General features: G+C 48.7%; 1 protein-coding gene across 3 annotated transcripts in view; it reads left to right on the plus strand.

Moving 5' to 3' along the window:
• Positions 1 to 21,704, plus strand: part of Apol6 (apolipoprotein L6) — a 29,013-nt gene extending 7,309 nt beyond the window's left edge. The window contains exons 1-4 of one of the 3 annotated variants that reach the window (XM_048454652.3): positions 7,848 to 7,954; positions 14,515 to 14,584; positions 16,646 to 17,495; positions 20,307 to 21,704. In XM_048454652.3, coding sequence (XP_048310609.2) covers positions 14,538 to 14,584; positions 16,646 to 17,495; positions 20,307 to 20,435 — 1,026 coding nt within the window. In that variant the 5' untranslated portion in view covers positions 7,848 to 7,954; positions 14,515 to 14,537 and the 3' untranslated portion in view covers positions 20,436 to 21,704. Of the gene's footprint in view, positions 1 to 7,847; positions 7,955 to 12,025; positions 12,246 to 14,514; positions 14,585 to 16,645; positions 17,496 to 20,306 lie in introns of those variants that run through there. The other 2 variants (XM_087898913.1, XM_048454650.3) reach the window with 2 other exon arrangements.
• Positions 21,705 to 22,869: the final 1,165 nt, after the last annotated feature.

A 22,869-nucleotide genomic window follows, 5' to 3' on the forward strand; every position in this document is an offset into this window, starting at 1 on the left:
TTGAATCTTTTCAGGAGCAATTTGTAATCCCCATTTAGGCAAAATTATCTTTACTTTCTCAAACATTCTTTCTAAAGTATCTATGTTTGAATCAGATAGCAAAATGTCATCCATGTAATGGTATATTATAGATTTAGGGAATTGCTTACGTATTATTTCCAATGGCTGACTTACAAAGTATTGACACAGGCTGGGGCTATTGAGCATTCCCTGTGGGAGGATAGTCCACTGGTATCTCCTAGTAGTCTGGGAGTTATTATAAGTAGGCACTGTGAAGGCAAATTTTTCTCTATCCTTTTCTTGTAATGTTATGGTAAAGAAGCAGTCCTTCAAGTCAATAACTATAAGAGGCCATCCTTTGGGTAACAGAGAAGGCAGAGGAAGTCCAGACTGTAGAGGGCCCATAGGTTGAATTACCTTGTTGACAGCCCTTAGATCTGTCACCATTCTCCATTTGCCAGATTTCTTTTTTACAACAAACACAGGAGAATTCCAAGGGCTAGTGGACTCCTCAATATGTTGAGCATCTAATTGCTCCTGTACCAATTGTTCTAAAGCCTGCAATTTATCTTCAGCTAAAGGCCATTGTTTAACCCATATTGGCTTTTCAGTTAGCCATTTTAAAGGTAGGGCTGTAGGTACCTCTAAAGGTTTGTTAGTTGTTTTATGTTCTTGAACAGCCTGAATGGCTGGTGACCTTTGTGCATAGTACTTTATTACATCCTTCCCAGAATCATGACTTCCTGAGACTGCAGGAATGTTAATCTGGGTATTCCATTGTTGTAGCAGGTCACGGCCCCATAAATTTATTGCAATATCAGCTGCATATGGCCTTAACTTTCCTCTTTGACTCTCTGGCCCAATACAGTGAACCCATTTCGTGCTTTGTTTAACTCGAGATATGGTTCCAATTCCTAGTTATTGAACATCTGCCTCTTGAAGAGGCCAATTTGGATGCCAAGATTCTGGAGTGATGATACTCACATCTGCTCCTGTGTCTATCAAGCTAACGATCACAATTCCATTTATACGTACTCTCAGCTTTGGTCTCTGATCATTTATAGAAGTTTGAAAAATATACGTTTCTTATTTCCTAATTGAATTTCTGACTTATCCTCCAAATTTGCATCATTTAGAACCTTATGATCTTGTACAGAAGCTTCTAGAGTTTTTAATTTTCCTGGTGTGACATGTCCTCCACGGTTACTGGGAATGACTGGGCCACTTTTGGCTTGGGGGCCTGTGAGAGGCCCCTCAGGGAGTTTCCCAATGGTATCGGGTGGCCTTGTCTGTCTGTTGTTGATCTGCATTCATTCATCCAATGTTTTCCTTTACCACACCTCCTACATATACCTGAAGGCCGAGGTTTCCTATTCCTGCCATTCCCAGATGAAGTGTTATTCCTAGAAATACCTTGCCTGCAATCCCTTTTTAGATGTCCAAATTTACCACAATTAAAACATTTGGCAGGTTGATGTCCCCTCATCACTTTGGAAATCGCTTCTCCTACCCAAGATTCGTCATCGTAATTAAAGGTCTGAAAATTCATGGTATGCTGGATCCATTCATCCATAGGTGCTGATCTAGACCTTAAAGGCCCAGTTATCTTTTTGCAGTCTAAGTTTGCATTTTCAAAAGCCAGTGATTCAAGAATTAGTTGTCTAGCTTCTGGGTCTGTTATTCCTGTGTTCAGAGCCTTAATTAATCTTTGCAAAAAGTCAGTATAGGGTTCTCCCTGTCCCTGCCTAACCCTAGTATATGACTCTACCTTTATTTCTGGCTCTGGTAATCTACCCCAGGCATTTAAAGCTGCCTTGTGGCACAGAGACAATACTTCATCATCATAAAGAGCTTGGACCTGTGGATCAGCGTAAGCTCCTACGCCAAGAATTTGATCCTGTGAAACCTCCACACCTTTTGCTCTTCCTTGCTGTTCCATATGTTTGGATTCTTCCTTGAAATAAACTCCAAACATCAAGGAAGGTCCATCTTCAAGGACCGCTGAAGCTAACTGTGAGAAATCGTGGGAATAGCCCTGACATTAGAAGCCCAAGTCCTTATCATTTCCTTAAGAAATGTAGAGTGCAAGCCATAATTAACAATGGCTTGTTTAATTTCCTTTAGGTCATTCATTCCTACTGGCGTCCATCTAGATTCTTTGGCTTCCTTTGAGCCTTTAGAAGTTGATGCTTTGTCAGAATAAATTACAGGGTATGTTGCTAAAACCCTGGGTAAGCCAGTTCTAACAGGTGGTGGTGATATTGTATCCTGCCCTTGTGTCTTCTCACCTGAAATCATCAGTTCCAATAATTTTTTCAATCATTTCAAATCTTTGTATCATCATCTCTCTTAAATCCGGAATCTCCTGACCTGCATGTGTTTCTAGTGATTTCTCTAAGGTATCAATTTTTTGGTCCCCATTCTGCACTTGTGATTTCAAGATCTTAATGGTTCCTTTTAAAGATAATATCTCCTCCTTGAACTGCCCCTGGATATCATGTAAATTGCCATCCTGGAGGTATATTCTGTCTGTTACCTTATCAAAACTCTGTGATAACTTTTCAAAGTCAAATTCAACAGCTTGGATCCTTTCAGGTAATTTCTTAGTGCCCTTAGATAAGGAGTCAATTTTGCCTATCACAGTATTAATCCTATCAATTAATGCCACATATTTCCATAATGATATAACATTAAGAAGGAAACTAAAACCTAATAACCAGTAAATCGAGGTACCTCCATAGGCATATAGGCCACTTGTGATTTCTACCAAAGTGGCAGCAAAAGCTGCAGCTAGAGTCCCATTAAAAAAGAAACCTGCCATTTTACCTGTCAGCCACTGGATGGCGATGTCTCCGAGTCATGACTGGAACCACTGTAGGCCTCACGACAAATCCTGTTTTAAAATCTGCTCTGTTATTTGTTTAAAAACTGGGGAAAATAAGTCAATTGTACAGATGTACACAGAGAGAAAATCCAGAGGCCAGGCACAGAGCACAAAAGGTCAGAGAGCTTCTAGTGGCCAATAAACAAGGCAGCCTGGCCTACCCCGGCCGGGCTCTCCTGCCCTGCCGCTCTGTTCAACCTGATGCAGAGGGTCGTGACACAGCCACTGCACTGTTGCTAAAGAGGCCTAGTGCTTTGGGCCCTGTGTCCCTGTGCTGGGATTAAGGGTCAAGCTGCTTGCAGCACTCCCAATCAGTTATGGCGGATGGCAGGGGTTTCAAACAGCTTGCTGGAACTTCAATGGGAGCTTGTGCTGTGAGCTCTTTGACTCATGTTGCAAGGAAAAATTTAAAAATCCGTGCAGAACAGGGCAAAGTAGGCTGGCAGAGACTGTCCGGACCTGTGTATCCTGGGAGGCATGGAGGTTATGGCTGAGGGAGGGCTCGTGCCAAGCCAAGCTGGCCAAGCCGAGCTGGCGGCAGGTAGCCAAGCCAGAGGCCGCAGCTGAGCCGGGGGATGGGGGGTGTGGGGTGGTTCTTAAACCAAACACTGGGCGCCAAATAATGGCGAATCAATCCCACACCAGTTAGGTTTTAAAGGGGATATTTATTTTGGGGGGTAAAACTTACATATACACAAACCATCAGGAAAGGAGCCTGGTCGCTGGAGCAGGAGCCAGAACCAAGTGCTGGAACCAAGAGGCCGAGCCGAGGCTTGCCTCTCTTCTTTTAAAGAGAAATATACCACACCCCAGTGGGCTGGTATTTCAGCGGCTATTGGCTGACGGAGCGGAAGGCACTCCCACAGCACTGTGGGCTCATGCTTCAGCAACTATTGGCTGAAGCAGCGGAAGGTACTCCCGCAGCACACCAGTGTATGTGCACACCAGTGTAGGAGCACACCAGTGTAGGTGCACACCAGTGTAGGTACACACCAGTGTAGGTACACACCAGTGTATGTGCACACCAGTGTATGTGCACACCAGTGTAGGTACACACCAGTGTAGGTACACACCAGTGCAAGTGCTCGGCGAGCTCAGAGGAGTCGGATCTTCTAGAGATGGAGTTACAGGCGGCTGTGTTTTACCTAATATGGTTACCTGGAATTGAACTTGGGGCCTCTGGAAGGCCACTACATGTTCTTAATAGCTGACCTGTATCTCCAGCCCAAAGGGTGATGGGCCCTCTAAGAAAAGAGACCTAGTGCCAGGAAGCGAGGTCATTATGTCCACACAAGGAAAGGGATTGGAGCCAAGTTCTTTTCCCTTATATTCCTTTGTTGCTCTGCCCAGCTCGCCTCTTCCCCTCCTTCCCCTCCTCCACTGCTTCCCTCTTGCCCTCCTCCTTCGCTCTCCTCCATCTCTCTCACCCCTTCACCCTCCTCCCTGGCTGCCCTGAGGTGAGCTGTTCCCTCCACCACAGCTTTGGGTGCCTCACCACAGACCCCATGGGACCAGCTCACCACAAACTGAAGTCCCCGAAATCATGAGCCCAAACAAATATTCAGCCCAGACCCCTCCGGCGTTTCGTTCCAGTGACTGTCCCCACCTGCTTCCCGCAGCTCAGAACAGGGTGGGGGGGGTGGGGGTGGGGGTGTGAGGGATGGAGGGTGGGGGGTGGGGGTGTCAGCGCTTGGCAGGCTGGGAGTTGGAGTCCAAGCCAGGGCAACCGCCAGGCCAGGGGCTTCCAAATCCCAGACTTCTTGGATATAGGGGTGTTAGAGGGCTGGGGTGACGCCTCCAGCTTAATATTACATTCCAGACTCTTTGGATATAGGGGTGTGACAAGGAGCTGAGGTAATATTTATGACCAAACATTCCAGAATGGATGCCAGGGACTGGGGTGACGGGTCCAATCACCCAATGGCTATAGGGGTGTCATTTTTGACCAAACAAGCATCTCCTAAGAGAGTCAAGTACAAAGCATACACATTTCCACATATATCCTGCATACATGCACATAAGTGCCTATAGGCAAGTTCCCTCCCGGGTGATCTGCTGTGTGCGCGTGCGTGCGTGCGTGCGTGCGCGTGCGTGTGTGTGTGTGTGTGTGTGTGTGTGTGTGTGTTCCTACTGCACTCAAGACAATTTGTTGTCTACAGGAACCCAAGCCAGGGAACATCTAAGGAGCTACCAGAGCTGAAACGCCATGTTGTTAGGATCAAGTTTGGTGCCTCTGACTCTACTCATAACCACTGCTTCCCTGTTCTGCTCTGCCTGTAGTTACCGGGGTCCTAAACATTGCTTCTAGGCGGAGCCTGCAGGGCAGAGATGGAAACTATAACATTCGGCACTGTGCAATCTCAAACATCTTCAACACAAAATGTGCTTACAAACAGAGGCCAGGAAAAGATAATTGTTTCCAGGAATCAGAGACTTGCAGGGTCAGAATGCTCCCTGGGCCATCCCCCTGCGGTGGATGTGTCCACAGTCATGCATATATGTGTGTACATGCTGAAACTATGATATTCATGGGGAAAGACTCTAGGGTCCTTTCAGACACCAAACCCTGGGGCTGCTCAAGTCTCCCGGAGAACAATTCATGCTATTTGCAGAAAGCCCCTGCAGGCACTCCTGTCTGATTTTGATCCTGGTCTCCTGGGACTTACAGCACTTGATACAATATAAACGATATGCAAATTGGTAGCGATTTACGGTACCAGGAAGCATCTGTATGTGTTCAATGATCAAGCAGTACTTTCCCAAGCCAAAGGGAAAAGGATGGTTGTGAAGCAGTATGATGTTGTGGAGCTGGCAGCCTTTAACCTCCTCATCCTCTGGGCTCAACCCCCAGAGCGCTGGGATTACGGGAATGCATCTCTCTGCCAATTCAATATTACTATTTGTGGTTGGTTGATCCACAGCTGTGGAAGCCCCAGATGTGGCTGACTGACTGTAGCATGTGTGTATGAACCACTGAAGCATAAGCTGATAAAGATGAGGGTTAATTTAGAGGTCAATTTGATGCTCTGTGCCCCTCAGAGAAGTTTCTCCCTGCAGCAAATGGCCGTTACCTCAGAGCTCACAACTAATCAAAGTGCAGAGAGCAGGCGACTGTGGAAGGCTCAGGACACTCATGTCTTACCTTCTCCTGGGGGCTGAGGTCAGGTTTTCCCACCAAATGTGTGGGCTAATCGTGTGTAAGTATTCATATATGTGTGTGTACACCTTTGTGCACAGGTGTGTGTTTGTGGAGGCCAGAGACTGACATGAGTCTCTCCATCAGTCAACTTCCACCTTAATTTTGGGACAGTGTTTCCCACTGAACCTGGCTGACTGGTGGACCAATCTAGGATCCTCCTGTCTCCACCTCCCCAACTGGGATGAAAGGCATGGAGACTTTTTACTATGTATGCTGAGGACCAAACGCAGGGCGTCATTCTTGCGTGGCAGTTTACCAGCTGAGCCTTCCGTCTTTAAAACACTTCGTATCAAAGGATCTCAGATGTGGTTATTAGTCCTGATGCTCTCTTCCTAGGGGGGTAGTGACAAGGGTCACACATCTGTATCAGATGCAATAGCGTACCGGGCGCGAGGTCCTTGTGTATTGGAGACCGTGGACCCCCAGACCCTGAATTTCCTGTGACCTCCCTGCCTGCCGGAGTACACAACTTGTTTTCCTATGCTTGCAGCTGCTTTGAGCAAACAACTTGTTTTGGAGCTGCTCTGAGCACGAGGCCCTCACAAGTTCCTGATGGCAGGGAAGTGGTTTCTGGTGGGCTTGCAGCTGAGAGTTAGGGCGTGGCCATTAGTCAAGGAGACCGTATATAAGCTGCTCTGGAACGCAATAAAAGGGACATTCTTGGCGTTACCCGTGTCACTGTGTGTGTGTGTTTCAATCTCCAGGCCCTTGTCCAACTCGTGAACCATACTGTAGCGTGTAGTGCATAGAGCAGGCGTTGCACTACACTTGTGCTCACAGAACACACACAGGCTTTTCTAAACAGAAGGGAGTTGTGCCTGTTTCTGCCTTGGATTGGATCTGGTTAATAGCCTGGTGACCTGTGCTGTCTGTAGGGTCAGTCCTCAGCCGAATACCCCAGACGATTATTCTTATTCCAGATGCTACCCAGACTCCTGAGCATCTGTCTCTCCGTCAATGGAACCCATCTTTGTGGATGAGGTCACTGATGCTTTGCAAAAGACATGTGCTTTGAGAAGTTTCGACGTAATCTTTGCTGTGAAATGTGTCACAAGGAAACCTGTTGCCAAAGTTGTACTGTGTTTTGCTACATCAAAAATAAACCACTTGGTGTCAGGGTCTAGGCTAAGATGTATTGAACTGGATTTTCTTCTTGCCTCATGGGGATCTTACTCTGCTGACTGACTGTGGGGATTGCAGAGACACCACCACCACCACACACACACAGTAGGAGACAGCCTGGGATGGGGGAAGGATAGAGGGGAACCCGACACTGAATACCCGCTGCTGCGGCTCTATTACATTTGGGCTGCCTGCTGGGTGACACAGCGCATGCTTAGGGGCGTCTCACAATTGTTTAAAGCCATCAGCACTAGCTTGGTACCCATGCACAGGACTGTAGAGGCAGATGCCCCATGGACTTCCGCGTTCTGGCTCCGCAGGGACCACTCAGTATGGAGCCTGGCAACCGCTGGGAAGCAGGGGTGAAAGGGACGGAATTCTTTGGCAGAGCTGGGGACCGAATTCAGAGTCTGGCCCGTGCAAGCTCTCTGACCCTGAGCCAGGCCCCAGCCAGTCCTCTGCCCTTCCACTTCGCTGCGCACGCACGTGGGAGAAACAGAAGAGCGTGAAATGTCAAAGCGGGCCGCTTCTCAGCAACGCCCATTTTCCAGGAAACTGACTTCCAAGCTGTGCTGGTTTCACAGCACCCTTTGAGGTTAAGAAATATTCAGTTTCATAATCCTACTCCCGCCTCCATGAGCCACCCCACTCCGACCATTGGCCCAGCTAGTGAATAAAAATGTCTATCTTGGCTTCTGTCTCCGTTCAGCCCAGGCTCCTGCCACGCTGACCGGAAGGCTCTCGGTGAGGTGAGTACTCAGGCCCCCCGCTCCATACATCTGAGGTTCCACTGGGAACCTCACGGGCTCAGAAGGGCCACTTGTGAGGGACATGTGGCTTGGCCTGTTTATTTACTCGGAGTTCCTTCCTTTGAATTGAGTTTGGTTTGTTTTTATCCTCTGTAATTCTGAAAAGTTCAGGGATGATGGACCCTTAGCAAAGGATTGGCTCCCTAGCTGTTCCGCAGACAAAGAGACACCAAAGAGCAAGCTAGATTCTGTGGAAATCATGGCTGTCAGGGCTGCGCCTGCACTGCCGAGAGCGTCTGTCTTCCCTCTTCCCCGCTGCCTGACCTAGCCACTTGGGCCCTTGAGGACAGCAGAGTTACCCTTCCTGTCACCATCACAGCAGAATCTGCCATGGTATGTCCTGGGCCACCACTTGACCCATGACAGAGGAAGGTCATTATGGGTCAAAGGTGGAGAAATCAGGCCGGATATTGAAAAATACCCGGAAGGCTGGAGTGGTCCCAGAGGCTTGAGAACGTGAGAGGCCTGGGTTCAAGGCCCAGCAGTCTGTGCGATGGTGGGGAGCGGGGGCCAGAGGACTATCAAGCAGGTCCTCTCAAACATTCTCTCAGACACACTCACCTCTGCTTTCTCCTCCTGAGCTGTGACACTGGGTGACTTAGCTTCTACTTTGCCTCTCTCACCTGCTATGTGGCTTTAGCTGTTCCCTCGGCTCTGGCTGGACACTCACTCACCCCCCACCCGGCCCCTTCAAATCAGTGGGACGGCTGATGGCCCCTTGAGCTCAACCAGGGGCCAGCCTCTATCACGCCCCACGACACAGAAACACCCATCAGCCTTTGCATCAGCACAGAGGTCAGCTGAACAGCTGTTCATGCCTCGGGCTTGACGTTGCTCTTGGATCTCACACCCCGTGCCCCACTGGGGGAATTTAAGGGTTTCCATAACCTGGCCTAAGCTGTCACCCATTTGTTCCAAGAGCAACAATGCCATTCTTCCTGTGACTCCATTTCTTCTCCACAGCCTGAAAAATGGTCATTTGCACACTGGTCAGTGTCCCCGCTGCCACTGAGCTCCCAACTAGGCCACCTCCAACAGTGGCAAGGTGGCTGACACAGAGTTCCTGGAACTTCCTGGGTTCTCCTGAGGGTCCTCTTGAGTTTTATGGAGGCTCCCGTATGGATGTGTGAGTGACAAAGTCATCGCCTACTGGGTGGCTGAGTCAATCTCCAGCCCCTCTTTCCCCTTGGAAGCCTTGGCACTCGTCCCCTGTCCCGCGCTACCGTCTCGCCAGCAAGAACCATGCGGTACACATAGGATCCTTCTGCAGAAAAGCTTTATGTCTCTTGGGAGCTAGAGCATAAGCCACATGGCGGAGACCCAGAATGAGGGAAACCCATCCCTTATAAAGGAAACAGACCCTGCTTTGGACGTGTCATTCCTGGATTGGTTAACTGCTCCCAGTCCCAGGTGAAACCTCGGGAGAAGGCAGGGACGCAGCGGGTAGAGAGTTACAAAGCACGTGCGCTGGGATTAAAGGCGTGTGCCGCCACACCTTGGGGTCACAGAGGTCAATTTCCACCTCCGTTCCTAGAAGCAATGGAGAATGTGGTCCGGCCCTCCACATATCCCCCTTTTTTTACTTCTTTGCAGAAAGGCAACTCCCTAGGAAGGTAAAGATAGAGGTCGCACTTCCCAAAATGAAAACATAAAAATGGGCTTACATGGAATCTGTCCCTAGGCTCATGACACCTGGAACCTATCCGGCCTGCCCTCTGCCAATTTTCTGGGAAAGGGAATATATGGCAGGAAACCCTTAAGCAGAGCGACTTATCTCTCAGAGAGGGCCATTCTCTGTGTGATGCTCTTTAGCTCGACAACCTTTAGGGCTAGCTAAGCCAAGCATTCCACCCTGTGCAATGGACCACAGTCCTAGGGGTGCAGGAGCTGGTTGGCTTAAACCTTATTGCTTTAACATAGATAACCACATATCAGAAGAGGCTCCCTGTTCTAGGGCAGCCAGCGCTGAGCAAAAACCATTTTATCCCTATGGCTTTGGGATTTGAGTCAGCAGACCATCCAGAGGAGAAACACTAATCCATAGCATAGGACTGTTTCAAACATTCCAACCCCCACCCATTCTTTGAAGTAGGAGATGAAGGACACAATCCAGGACTGGAATCCTTTGGCCAGGCTTATGTCCATTTGCGTGGAGTTGATTGTCACGATGGACCATCTCAAGGAGGACAGCAAATCATCAAAATTTTTTTGTAAGATACAAAGACAATTTTCGGGACAAGTTAGCCATTTTTATAAAGTTTTTATATGGTACATTGGTCATACATAAGGCTGAGTTTTCCATTCATAGTCCAATTGGGCAAGCTGCCATAAGATATCCACCTGTTTTTTATTTTACCTCTAATAGATGTATCTATGGTAGCCTGTTGATCCAGGGCTGTAGCCATTGTGGTAGATAACTGATTGAGGGTCTTTGTTTTTTATGATATAGGCCGTGCTGTCCCAGTGGCGCCTAGGAAAAACCCAGGCCCTGTTTGTTGATATTAGGTTTAAGATTTATTGGCTCCCGTATTTCTTGTTGGTACGGTGACCTCGGGTTCCAGAGCCCGCCCGCCATCCAAAGGCTGTGTGCGGCCCTGGACCTGCTCGCTGTGCGGCTCCCCGTGTCCTGCTGTGCGGCTCCATCCCTAGGCGCCCCAGCCTTTTCCGCGGGGCTAGCCTAGTCCTCCATGGCGGCTGTGTTGGTGGGGGAGTGTGGCGGGAGCCGACACTCAGACCGTGGCGGCACAGGCCGGCAACATCTCAAGGTCCGCGCCAGAGCCGCTGCGGCTCAAGGGGCCAATGGGAGAGGCGGCGAACAGGGCCGCTTCCCTACTAGCAAACTCTCAACATCTGTGCCATAGCAAAAGCAGCTGTAAACAAACTCTCACAGACCCAGCCAACGACCCAATCACTTTAAAAATCTAAGGGCTTTTTGCATCTACCTCCCTGTGGATCCTGAAACATTAGATTTAAAACCAAATAGTTGTAAGCTGTCATGTGGTCACTGGGGAATTGAACTCATGACCCTTGGAAGAGCAGGCAGCATTCTTAACCCCTATGTTATCTCTTTAGTTTTTTATTTAGATGGAAAATCTCTCGGGCTAGTAGCCAGTATTGTTTGCCCCGCCCGTTGCCCCAGGCTATAGGTCCGCCTTTGTTACCTAGGATCAGCACAGCTCAGCTCAGCCAAGCGGAACAGAAGCCATTCCAGCCTCAGAGCCCCTCATAGTTTTAGGCACATTGTAAGCCTTCTGGCCTGGCAGCTTGTGGCACCGTTCTCATTCTCGGTACTGCTGTGATACCCTCCAGGCCAGGCACCAACTGAGCCTGCGCAATATGCCTCCCATCATAGCCATAGAGCAAAGCTCCGCTCCAGCCGCCCTCCAGCCCCAGCTGCATCCATTCCGAGCCCAAACCGGTGCATGGAGCAAAGCTGAACTCAGAGAAGCAGGCTTGAAAGGATCTCATTTAATCTTTAAGGGAATTTGGGCGTCGTTTAGTCTCTTTGGCTGCTTTCTGTTGTTATTGGGCCGCTGTATTTTAGGGGTATACATTATAACATTTTAGGAGGTCTCGGTGATTCAAACCATTTAAATCCCAAGTACACCCTTAGGCTCTCCCCCTCCGTGGAGACGAAAACAGAACCTCCCTCCCAAAACACCATATCCTCAGCAGTCTCCAAGTTTAAATATCCCTCTCCCATCCAGTACATAAAAGACAACATGAACAACACAACATAAAGCTTTTGACCCTGCAAATCAGCCCTCTCCCCCATTTTTGCTTTTTAGAATCATTGGGGGGTCCTTTTTAATTTATTTTCTTTTTTGTCTCCCCCATTCTTTACCGGAGGGTCCTTTTTAACTTATCTGGGTGCGCGCATAACCTCCCACTGCTGTTCAGTTTCTGATATGTTCTCTGGACTTTAGAGCGTACCTCTCTAAGCTTGTATGCCTGCAGTTTTGAATCCTCCTTGTGTCCAAGGGGTCTCCGGTGGTGTAAAGTTCTTCTTTTTCCCGGGTTTCAGCACCAGATGTCCCGCGCTACCGTCTCGCCAGCAAGAACCACGCGGTACACATAGGATCCTTCTGCAGAAAAGCTTTATGTCTCTTGGGAGCTAGAGCATAAGCCACATGGCGGAGACCCAGAATGAGGGAAACCCATCCCTTATAAAGGAAACAGACCCTGCTTTGGACGTGTCATTCCTGGATTGGTTAACTGCTCCCAGTCCCAGGTGAAACCTCGGGAGAAGGCAGGGACGCAGCGGTAGAGAGTTACAAAGCACGTGCGCTGGGATTAAAGGCGTGTGCCGCCACACCTTGGGGTCACAGAGGTCAATCTCCACCTCCGTTCCTAGAAGCAATGGAAAATGTGGTCCGGCCCTCCACAGTCCCCCAATGTTTACAGGGTTTTTCCCAGTCACCTCATTACAGAAGCTCCATGGTAGGAAGGACTGCCGTTAGCAGCCAGGATAGTCTTTTTATCTCCACGGCCCGATCACGTGGGATCTTAGCTATCCCGAGAACAGGGAAGAAGACAATATATTTCTGCAATAACGGGAAATCCTGGAGCTAGTAAGATGGCTCATCAGGCGAAGAAGGTGTCTGCCACCAAGTCTGAGGACCTGACTTTGATGCCCAGGAACCAGAAGGTGAAGGGGAGAACCAGTTCCTATGAGTACTCCCCCACCCATCACAAGGGCACAGTGGCACAAACGTGCTTCCTGGCCCCGCACTCAAAAAATCCAGTAATCAACGTAAAATGTTGAGGATAAAATCCAAGTGCATTTCATTTTCAAGAAATTGATTGGCCCCATTTTCACTTCTAAAATTGAGTAACACTTCACAAAATGGAGCGAGTGTTCGGGAGGGCTGAGTGGGCAGGCTGGGTTCACAAACCTGGAAGAGTCGGGAGAGGGGGCATAGCCTAGAGAAGTGGCCACTTCAAAGTTACTGCTCTGCTTCAGCAGGAACCGCAAGTTCATTATTCATGTATATTCATGTATAATATATATTAATTGATTAATTAATTTTGGTGAGGACTAGGCAGAGGGAACTTTCACTGAAACTGGCCTTTAGGCAATGGGGTGTCGGCTCTTTCCTGAGGTCTCTGAGGGTGACAGACACCCTAGGTCTCTTTGGTGTGGAGCATCAGCGTGGGCCATTCCAGCTTAGGCTTTAGTTTGGTGTGGTGTGTCAGAGCCCAGCACATGAATTCAGTCGGATGATGACTTCTCGACTGAACAGGTGTTAGAAAATCAAACATGACGCTAACATTTTATATAAATATAATTTGTACAAAATCCTTAACAGTGCCATGTTGTTCTATGAAAATGAACTTTGATTCATTATTATCGGTTTGTTCTCAGTAGCCAATAAGAAACAACCCCAACACATCAATCAATAAAACAGAGAAACCCCTTGCAATGCATTTGCACCATTAAATGCTACACAGCAGTAGTGGTTTTTAAAACTTTGCATACCGTTGACAACATGGGTGGATTTCACAGAGGTCCTGGTGAATGGCAGAAGTGGCCTGGAGTGATAGTTCAGTCCATAAAGGTTTGTCCACGCAAGCATGGAATCCTGAGCGCCCAGAGTCCAGGTTATAAATGCAGACAAAACACCAGTGCACATAAAGCAAAAATAAATAAATAAAACCCAAACAGAACAAAACCCAATCATAGTGCCCAAGGAACAACACATCTGAGGTTGTCCTCTGACCTTCACACACAAACGCACATGCATGTGCAGACACGTGTGCACCCACAGAACACACACACACACACATACACATTAAAAAAACCAATAAGTCAATTTATCCATGGTTCTAGAAGTCAGAGTGTGGTGCTGAGAGGAAGGGGTGAGTCTTGACTTGGATAGTGACAAGGTGGGGGACAGTAACTCTGCAGTACCTCTGTTTTGCTTTCAAGGTTTCAGTTACTGCAATCTAAGACAATTAAATGGAAAACGTCAGAAGTAATCCATACATTTTAAACTGCACAATGTTCTGAGTGGTCCCACCTCTGACAGCAATGACTTCTCTACCCAGTGTTTCTGCACTGTAGATGCTACCTGCCCATTAATCACTAGCACAACATGGTCTGTGTAGGGCTTGCATCATCCTTGGTCTCAGCAGCCCTTCAAGATCTTAGGGGGAAATGACTATCTGGTTCTCAGTTACCAATGCTAAGAATTACCCCTGTGCCAAAGTAGCATATTTTTGGGTGATAAATTCTGCAGCCTTCCAATATAAATATTTACAAAATTTTTTCCAATATAAATATTAACACTCATTGGACTGAGCACTTTACTGGGTATGCTGCTATGTATAGGTTATACTTTAATTATAAATTGAAAAACAATAGATTGCAGATATTGTAGTTAGTATAAGCCATGGTTTAGTATGATTTCATTTCTGCATAATCTAAAATCCTTCCACACTTGAGTTTTATAATGTTTTATGATATTAGCAGTAACTTTGCTTTCTATTTTTCCAATTAGAAGACAACTTGACTCATAAGGACATGGCTCAGATGGGGAAGGAATATAAGGCTGACGTTGACTTGCAAAGGTAACCCAGGGCGGGTTTCTTGGGAAGGGCTGGTTCTATAGAAGGCAGCACGTGTTCTTTCAACCAGGAATAACCACTTGTCGTGGTCACTGTTCTATTATTGTGAAGAGACACCATGACCAAGGCAACTCTTCAAAAGGAAAGCATCTAACTGGGGGCTGGCTTACAGATTTAAAGGTTAGTCCATATCATCACGGCAGGGAACATAGTTGGCACTCATGGGGCTGGGGCAGTAGCTGAGAGCTTTAACCCTGATCCACAGGCAGGCAGAGAGAGAGAGAGACTAGGCCTGGAGCAGAGTTTTAAAACCCCAAAGCCCACTCCCAGTGACACACTTCCTCCAACAAGGCCACACCTCCTAATCCTGATCCTTTCAAACAGTTCTAGTCCTTGGTGAGTAAGCATTCAAATATATGAGCCTATGGGGCTGCTGTTATACAAACCATCACGCCACTCCAGGATTGCTGTGTGGGAAGGGAGCTTATATTCTCAAAAGTCCCCATAATGCCAGGGAAGTGTTTTCCCTGGGGAGAAAGTACTGCGAGGATGACTGTGATACTTTGGAGAGTTGATAAAGATTTAGTCAGATGCACAGTGTTGGACTCCAGGGACAGAAATCACCCTACTCTAAGGTTTTTCTACTGTAAGCCCCAGAGATAAGGAAGTCCTCCTGGCCCATATGCCACACAATAATATATGTGAAATAATACAGTGGAAAGATCTCCTTTTCAATACATCAACAAATTCAAGGTCAGCCATGCATTAGTCCAGAGCCAGACCCAACATCATGCAGCGGCTTATGGGAGGTGAGAAAGTGATGGCGAAATTTCACAGGACTGGATGGGAGCTCACGCTGTGCTGGGGGCATGGCTGCCCAACATGGCTGTCCTGGACATAGCAGGCTACAGCTTCCATTGCCTAAAGCCATGTAGAGACGAGACGTCATAGCCATGTAACACGTACCCTCTAACTGTAGATCTGTGTCCGTGAGTCAGCCCACCGCAGATGGCATGCCATGCAGTCAGGCCTGTGACGGTTACATCTTCACTAACAAGGACAGATTTGCTTTCTCAAGTCAGTCCATAATGATACTGTGTCAATGTCCTACAAGATAGTATATCATCTAGACTCTAGAGATATTTAAAAAAAACAAAACAAAACAGGAGCTCCTAGATTGTGTTAGCACACACCTTTAACCCCAGCACTTGGGAGGCAGAGACAGGTGGATCTCTGAGTTTGGGGCCGACCTGGTTTACAGAGTGAATTCCAAGATAGCCAGGACTACACAGAGAAACCAAGTCAAAACAAACAAACAAACAATAAAAGGCAGGAGCTATGTGTAGGCTTTATATGTAAAAAGTTCTGAACCATGTTATCTACTGGACTTCAGTATTGGAGGACTTTGGTACCTGTAAGGGTCCTGGGCATGGCTCCCACCCACACATGAGAGAAACAACAGGATTCATGGAGCAGGTTTCTCTGCGAAGCCCGTTTCTTCCCTGGGCTTTGGGTTTCTCTCTCTCTCCTCCCTGTGCTGTTCCCAGCTCCAGTTTTCCCCTTTGGGCTGGGCGCCTATGCCGTCACCAACCTCCTCTGCTCTCCTGAGGAGTCGTATGACTGACACTTAGCAGGGGAAGGGGCCTGGAGGGGCCAGCTCTGCCCTCCCCAACACGGTCCCTGTGGAAGCCAAGCCCCTCCTCTTTCTCCTCCTTTCCCCAGGCTCCCTCCCTCCTTCTCTGCCTCCTAGGCCCTTTCTTGGTCAGGACAGTGGCATTCACCCCTCCAGGGTGGTACTCTAGTTCTTCAGAGCGGGGCTGGGAATGTCCCTCAGAACCATTCTATCTTCTTCACGTCTTTGAACAGGGCCAAGGTCACCTCCAGGGTTGTCCCTCTGCTGGGATGCTTCTCCTTATTACACCAGTCACTTCCTGCAAGGGTTGAACTCAGGACTTTGTAGGAAATGTAGGAAGGCTTCAAAGTTAGGCATAAAAGCTGCCTGGAGGCCACATGGGCTTTTTCCTCTGGGAGGTTGAAGCTGTGTTTTTGTGTCCTCACCCACAGGGACAAGGACGGAGGTCCTCGGGGTGGAGATTCGACTGATGAGGAAGAAGTGGAAGCTGAAGATGATGTTCTAACAGATGAAGAATGGAGGTTTTTAAAACAATTCCACAGCTGGAGAAAGAACGAAAACAAGCGCATTAGAACACTCTATGCCATCGCAGACAACATTGACAAAAACGACCAAAAAGCCACCAAGGCCAAAATGGTGACCGACTCTGCGTCAGTCATCTCTGAAGCCATGTGTCTCCTGGGTTTGGCCCTTGCTCCAGTAACTGCAGGTGGAAGCCTGGTGCTCACTGCTGCGGGGACAGGTTTGGGGGCCGCTGCTGGGATCACCAACATCGTGACTCACGTGAAGGAAGACTCTCGCAACAAAAGTGCCCTAGCTCAGGCCAACAGAATCATACCTAGCCATGACCAAGAGCTTGAGGAGGTCACGGGAAAGATGACAGCCTATGTCACGGCCGCCGGTGAGATTGCCTACAAATGTGGGAGCGCCTGGGAAACCATCCGAAAGCACATCCGAGCCCTCCAGCTAACCAAAACACACCCCCATGTTGCCTCGGCTGCCAGCAAGCTCATGACTACTGGCCGGGTCTCAACCCGAAGCAGCAGGCAGATACAAAAGGCCTTTGGGGGCACAGCTCTGGCATTGACCAAAAATGCCCTCATGAAGAACGGTCTACCTGCTCTCTTCTTTCTCGGCCAGGACATACATGCTCTCTGGAAGGACTGGGAGAAACTGCAGGCTGGAGAACCAACAGAGCTTGCAAAAGAGTTAAGATGGCGGGCTCAGAAGCGGGAGCGGGTGGTATCAGAACGCACCTGTCGCTATGAAGGGCTGAAGAAGGTGAGGGCTGGGTTTTGGAAGGGGCCAGGTGGCAGAAACTGGCGTCTGTGGGGCCAGTTTAGAACAGCCATGGTTAAGGGAACCTTTGTGTGTGTGTGTGTGTGTGTGTGTATGTGTGTGTGTGGTGTGTACATATTTGTGAGTGTGTGTGTGTGTTGTGTTGTCAAGTTTTCAGGGATATCTCTCACCACAAGGCATATGGTAGACCCAGAGGTCTTTTCTAGTTAGGTTTCTATTGCTGTGCTAAAGACCGTGATCAAAAGCAATTTGAGATTGAGAAGGAAAGGGTTTGTTTGGTTTACACATCCCGAGTCACATTCATGGGGGAAGCCAGCGCAGGAGCTTAAGCAGGACCCAGGAGGCAGGAACTCAAGCAGAGGCCATGGAGGAACACTGCTCACTGGCTTGCTCCCTCCCCATGGGTTGCTCAGCCTGCTTTCTTATGCCACCCAGGACCACCTCGCAAGGGAGGTACCACCCATAGTAAGCCAGATCCCCCCATATCAGTCACTAAACCAAAAAAATGCCCTACAGACATGCCCACAAGCAATATGATGGAGGCATGTCTTCAATTCAGGTTTCTCTTCCCAGATGATTCTCTGTTAAGTTGCCCCCCAAACAAACAGACAAAACAACAACAACAATAACAGCAAAAGCTAATCAGGACTAGGTCTAAATAGTATCCAGTGCTCTGGTGTCCCTTGAACAGTGGGAGGCCAGTCTTCAGCTGACTTGGTTAACCTTCTCTTTCTTCTTACAGCTTCCTGGTTGACTAGAATAGGTCTCCGAGTCACAAGGAGCATTTGGACTAACTACCTTCTCAAACCCCATGTGGAATCTTTACTTCCTTTATATTTGGAGTGTGGGTGTGGTTAAGGTTGGATAAGGTTGAAAGGGTAGACAGAGCCTTCCAGGCCTGATGTCCACAAAAGAGAAGGCAGAAACTGGGGAGCCCACCCTATGCACCTGCACAGGGGAAAATTATGCAAAAGCTTCCTCTTAGGAGTAACCAGACATTTGTAAGCTGAGACAAAGTCAGCATCCAACAGGAGTTGAACGGGCTAGCGACAGAGTCTGCCTTTCCCTGGGGTGCTGGGCAAGTGGTGAGTGTTGAGAAGCACCTGTGGTGGTGGTAGTGGTGGGCGGTCATGGTGATGGAGGGTAGGGATGATTGGTGATGGTGGTGGTGGAGGTGGTGGTGGTGGCGGTGGAGGTGGTGATGGTGGCGGTGGGTAGTGATGGTGGTGGAGGTGGTGATGGTGGTGGTGGTGATTAATGGTGGTGGTTGCAGTTTAGTTTAGTAGGTAGCCCAGGCTGACTTGATATCATTATGTAGTCCAGGCTGGCCTCAAGCCTATGGTCCTTCTGTCTCAGGCTCTCAAGTGCTGAGATTATGTGTTTGTGCCACAATCCCTGGTGTAAGCACTGTTAACTCACTGATAAAATCACTAATAGTACTAACGAGAAGTCTTTACCATAACAACTCTTTCCAATAGTCATCTTACCTGTAGATAAGCTAAGATTTTGAGGGACAGGACAATATGACTCCCTAACTGGTAACTAACTGTTAATCTCCCTGGTTCTCTGGTTGCCTTGAGGGAAGAATTATCACCCAAGAGCCAGTTGAACTGTGCCCATGCCAGCACTGGTTGTGTTGATTGCCCCATAAACGCCCTGAGGAAGCTGCACAGCACTGACAGCTGCTTGCTGCTGAAGTCTAACAGCAGCTCCTGGATCACAGCCCTGGAACCCCGATGGTTCCAGCTTTGGCCTTCACAGTCCTCAGTGAAATGGAAATGACCCAGCCACCATTTCCACTGAGGAGTTTCTGCTGGTGGCCCCGTAGAGGGAATGCCTTAACTGGGTTAGGACTGGTGTTAACAAAGGCTGTAATTTGCATGCGGATGTGCTGTGGTTTGGGTCAAACATCAGTTTTGGCGGTATACAAGCTGTTTGGCTCACTCCTGTGCTGTCTGCTTCAGGTGTCACATTAGACCCAGTAAGGCTTCTCTCCCGTGGCCTTTCATTCATCATTTGTAACACAGGCTGAGCTGGTGACACAGAGCGAAGGCAGCTATAGCATGAGAGACAAGCAGACCACCAATGGTCCCTTTCCCAGGGCAGCTCTTTACCCCATCCTCAGGAGGCCCCACTTCCTAATTCTGTCACATGAAGATTAGGTTTCTCAAAACTAGATAGTGATAAACTGAATTTGGTGGCACACGCCTTTAATTCCAGCACTCAAGAGGTTGAGGCAATGGATCTTCATGAGGTCAGGACTACATACTGAGTTCCAAGTCAGTCAGGGTTACTTAGTGAGCCCCTCTCTCAACACACACACACACACACACACACACACACACATACACACACACACGCGCGCACGCACGCACGCACACACGCATCCACGCACGCACATACGCACGCATGCATGGTTGTAGAAGACCCGGGATGGCAAATGCTGGCACTGACACCTGGCTGGCTGGGAAGCAGCTGCCTGGTGAAACCAAACCTGGTCTGGGACTCTTCTACTTAGTGATTTTCCTCCTCCTTCTTCCCCTCCCTCTCCCCTTCTTCTTCCCACTCCTCCTCATCCTCCTCCTTCTAGACAGGCCCTCACTTACACAGTCTGGGAAGGCCTTTAACTCATCATAACCCAGGCTGACCTCAAACTCACAGCAGTCTTCCTGCCTCAGTCTCAAGAATGCTGGAATTATGTTTACACCACTGAGCCTGGCTCTTCTTTTCTAACAAGACTCAGACATGGATAATTATACAGTGCTCACCTTTTTTATTTTTCTTTCCTCTCAGAGACTCAGAGAAGATGCCTGGAGGTCTTTGAAAAGAGCCATGGAGACTCAGCCTCGGCCTCTCTCCTCCACTGAGAGAGCAAAGCCCAAGGGACAGCAGCGAAGACAAGCAGAGACCTTGGGGTTTTGAGATCAATAAAGGGGGACCAGGGTGGGGGTAGCAAGGCTGTCAGAGGTGATGCCTGAGGGTCACACACAAGGAGGTGCCAGGAAGGTCCCTGGGGTCTCAGAAGAGAGGGTTCGGTTAACCCTACCCCTGAACCTGCCTCCCTTCTTCACTCTGACTCAACACCACATCCCCCCCCCCATCCCTTCTGCACCACATCCCTGGCCCCCATCACTCACTAACACAGCACCAGGTTGGTTTTAGACAGATAACAGGCTTCCTGCCGGCCAGCTTCCCTAGTAATTAGCAATGATAAGGTGTGAGGATTCCCCGCCCACCTGGCCTCTCCGTGTGTTCTCTTCATCCCCGCCCTGGCCCAGTGGGAACTGCTGGCTCCCAGTCAGGTTTCCACACAAAGGCTGTCACCGGAACCTGCTAGGCCAGATTCCAGAGGAAGGACAGAGCCTCGCGTCCTGAGCCCTCAGCTGGCAACCTTCAGTACTTCACTTGGCTGCCGGTTCTCTCATCTTAAAAATCTTTTTCTGTCTGTGAAAGTCACACATGCGTAGTACAACACACACACACACACACACTCACATGCACGCACACACTCTGGGAAGGCAAAGGCTGGGGGGTTGAGAGTGTGGCATATGCACACAGAACTTCCTGTGCTCTTTCTTCTCAGGTTGTCTAGGTGTTGGCTGTCCACTGCTGTCCTTGGACTCTGCAGGGACCCTCCCTCCCAGTGTGCTGCGGAATTGAGCCCCTTTCTCTAATCCCTCACTTGCCTGTGTCTGAACCTCCCACCCGGCTCGCTGTAGTACACGGAACTGCCTGCCTTCACCCCTTTACACGGCAGGCAGATATGTTGGCACACAGGTGCTTGGGCTTAGGGGTACGGTGAGCACACACAGGTCACAGCTGTCTGTCTCCACCTGGGGGATAGGTGAGTAAGGGTGCTCACTGCTACCAGGGAGAGCTGTATCTCCAGGCCACGCCCTGCAGGTTCTACTCTAAGGAAAGGGAACTGTGTAAGAATCCAGGGCATACTCTGATTGGCTAGGAGGGACTGGGCCAAAAAAAAAAAAATCGAAGACGTACTCTGATTGGCCAGGACCAGGCTTTTCTGGGACAAGCCTTATGAACCAGAAGAGAGGAGAAAGAAGAAGGTGGGCAGATCTCCGAGTTCAGGACACCCAGGGCTACATAGAAAAACTGTCTCAAAAAAAAAACTTAAAAAAAAAAAAAGCTAACAAAAGCAAGCCCGAATAAACAGACTCCTGCACTGCGTCATTTTGTGTCTGCTTCTGTTTTCTTACCATTCCACAGGCATGTCTATGAGCAGTCTTCCCGGTAGATGGCGCTGCAACAGGAGACGGTGCTTAGCACTTACTGCTACCCTCAGCTTGAATTGTCCCCTCCTCCGTTAGGGACTCCCACTTACGAAGTAGGATTTGTTGGAGGCATTGTTTGGGGAGGTGGAGGAGGTGTGGCCTTGCTGGAGGAAGTACGTCTCCAGGGGTGGCCTTGGAGATTTTCAGACCACTTCCTTTTTCCTGCCGGGTGCTTGCCTCTGAAGAGGTGAGCTTAGCTTCCTGATGCCGCTGTGTCCCTCCCCCTCCCCTCCACAGGGTGGACTTGTATCCCCCTGGAACCAGAAGCCGAATACCTTCCTTCTCTAAGTTGCCTTGCCCATGGCATGTTATCCCAGGATCAAAAGAGTTTTGCATTCTGTAAAAACCATTGCTGGGCTTCTGGTAGGTATTGACCGAACCTGTTGGCTCTTTGGACAACGTTAGTGTCTACAACAGTGGTTCTCAACCTTCCTAATGCTGCGACCCTTTAATACAGTTCAGTCATGTTGTGGTGACCTCCACCATAAAAATGTTTTATCAGTACTTCTTAACTATAGTTTTGCTATTGCTATGAATCATAATGAAAACATCTGGGTTGTGACCCACAGGTTGAGAACCACTGACCTAAACAACGTTAAAGCTTCCAACCTACAAACACAAGGTATCTTTTTATCCATATAGGTGATACTTCTTTCTGTGATGTTTACGGTTTTTCTCTGTGACCTCTTCACTTTCTTGGATACCAACAATTTGAAGATGGCTTCTGCACGTGTCATGTCTGTGACAGTGTCTTTCAGAGCTCTGTGACAAAAATCCCCGAAAGGAACAACGTACATGAGTGAGAAAAGATTCATTTCCGTTCACAGTTTCAGAGGGTCTCAGTCCCCTGAGGAGTGGGCAGTGTGGCTGAGTTCTAAACAGCAGTGGTGTGTTCTGGAGGATCCTGGCATCTTGGGGTCTGATCATGACTTCAGCCCTTCTGAGTCACTTAGCTTCTGTACCTCCTAGCACAGCCACTAGCTGGGGACCATTCCAAGCATGAGCCCGCAGAGAGTCTCCCAGATCTAAACATTTACCCACAGTGCAGGCTGTGACTAATGCCA

This window comes from Myodes glareolus, chromosome 19, assembly GCF_982192425.1.
Source record: "Myodes glareolus chromosome 19, mMyoGla1.1, whole genome shotgun sequence".
Classification (NCBI taxonomy): domain Eukaryota; kingdom Metazoa; phylum Chordata; class Mammalia; order Rodentia; family Cricetidae; genus Myodes; species Myodes glareolus.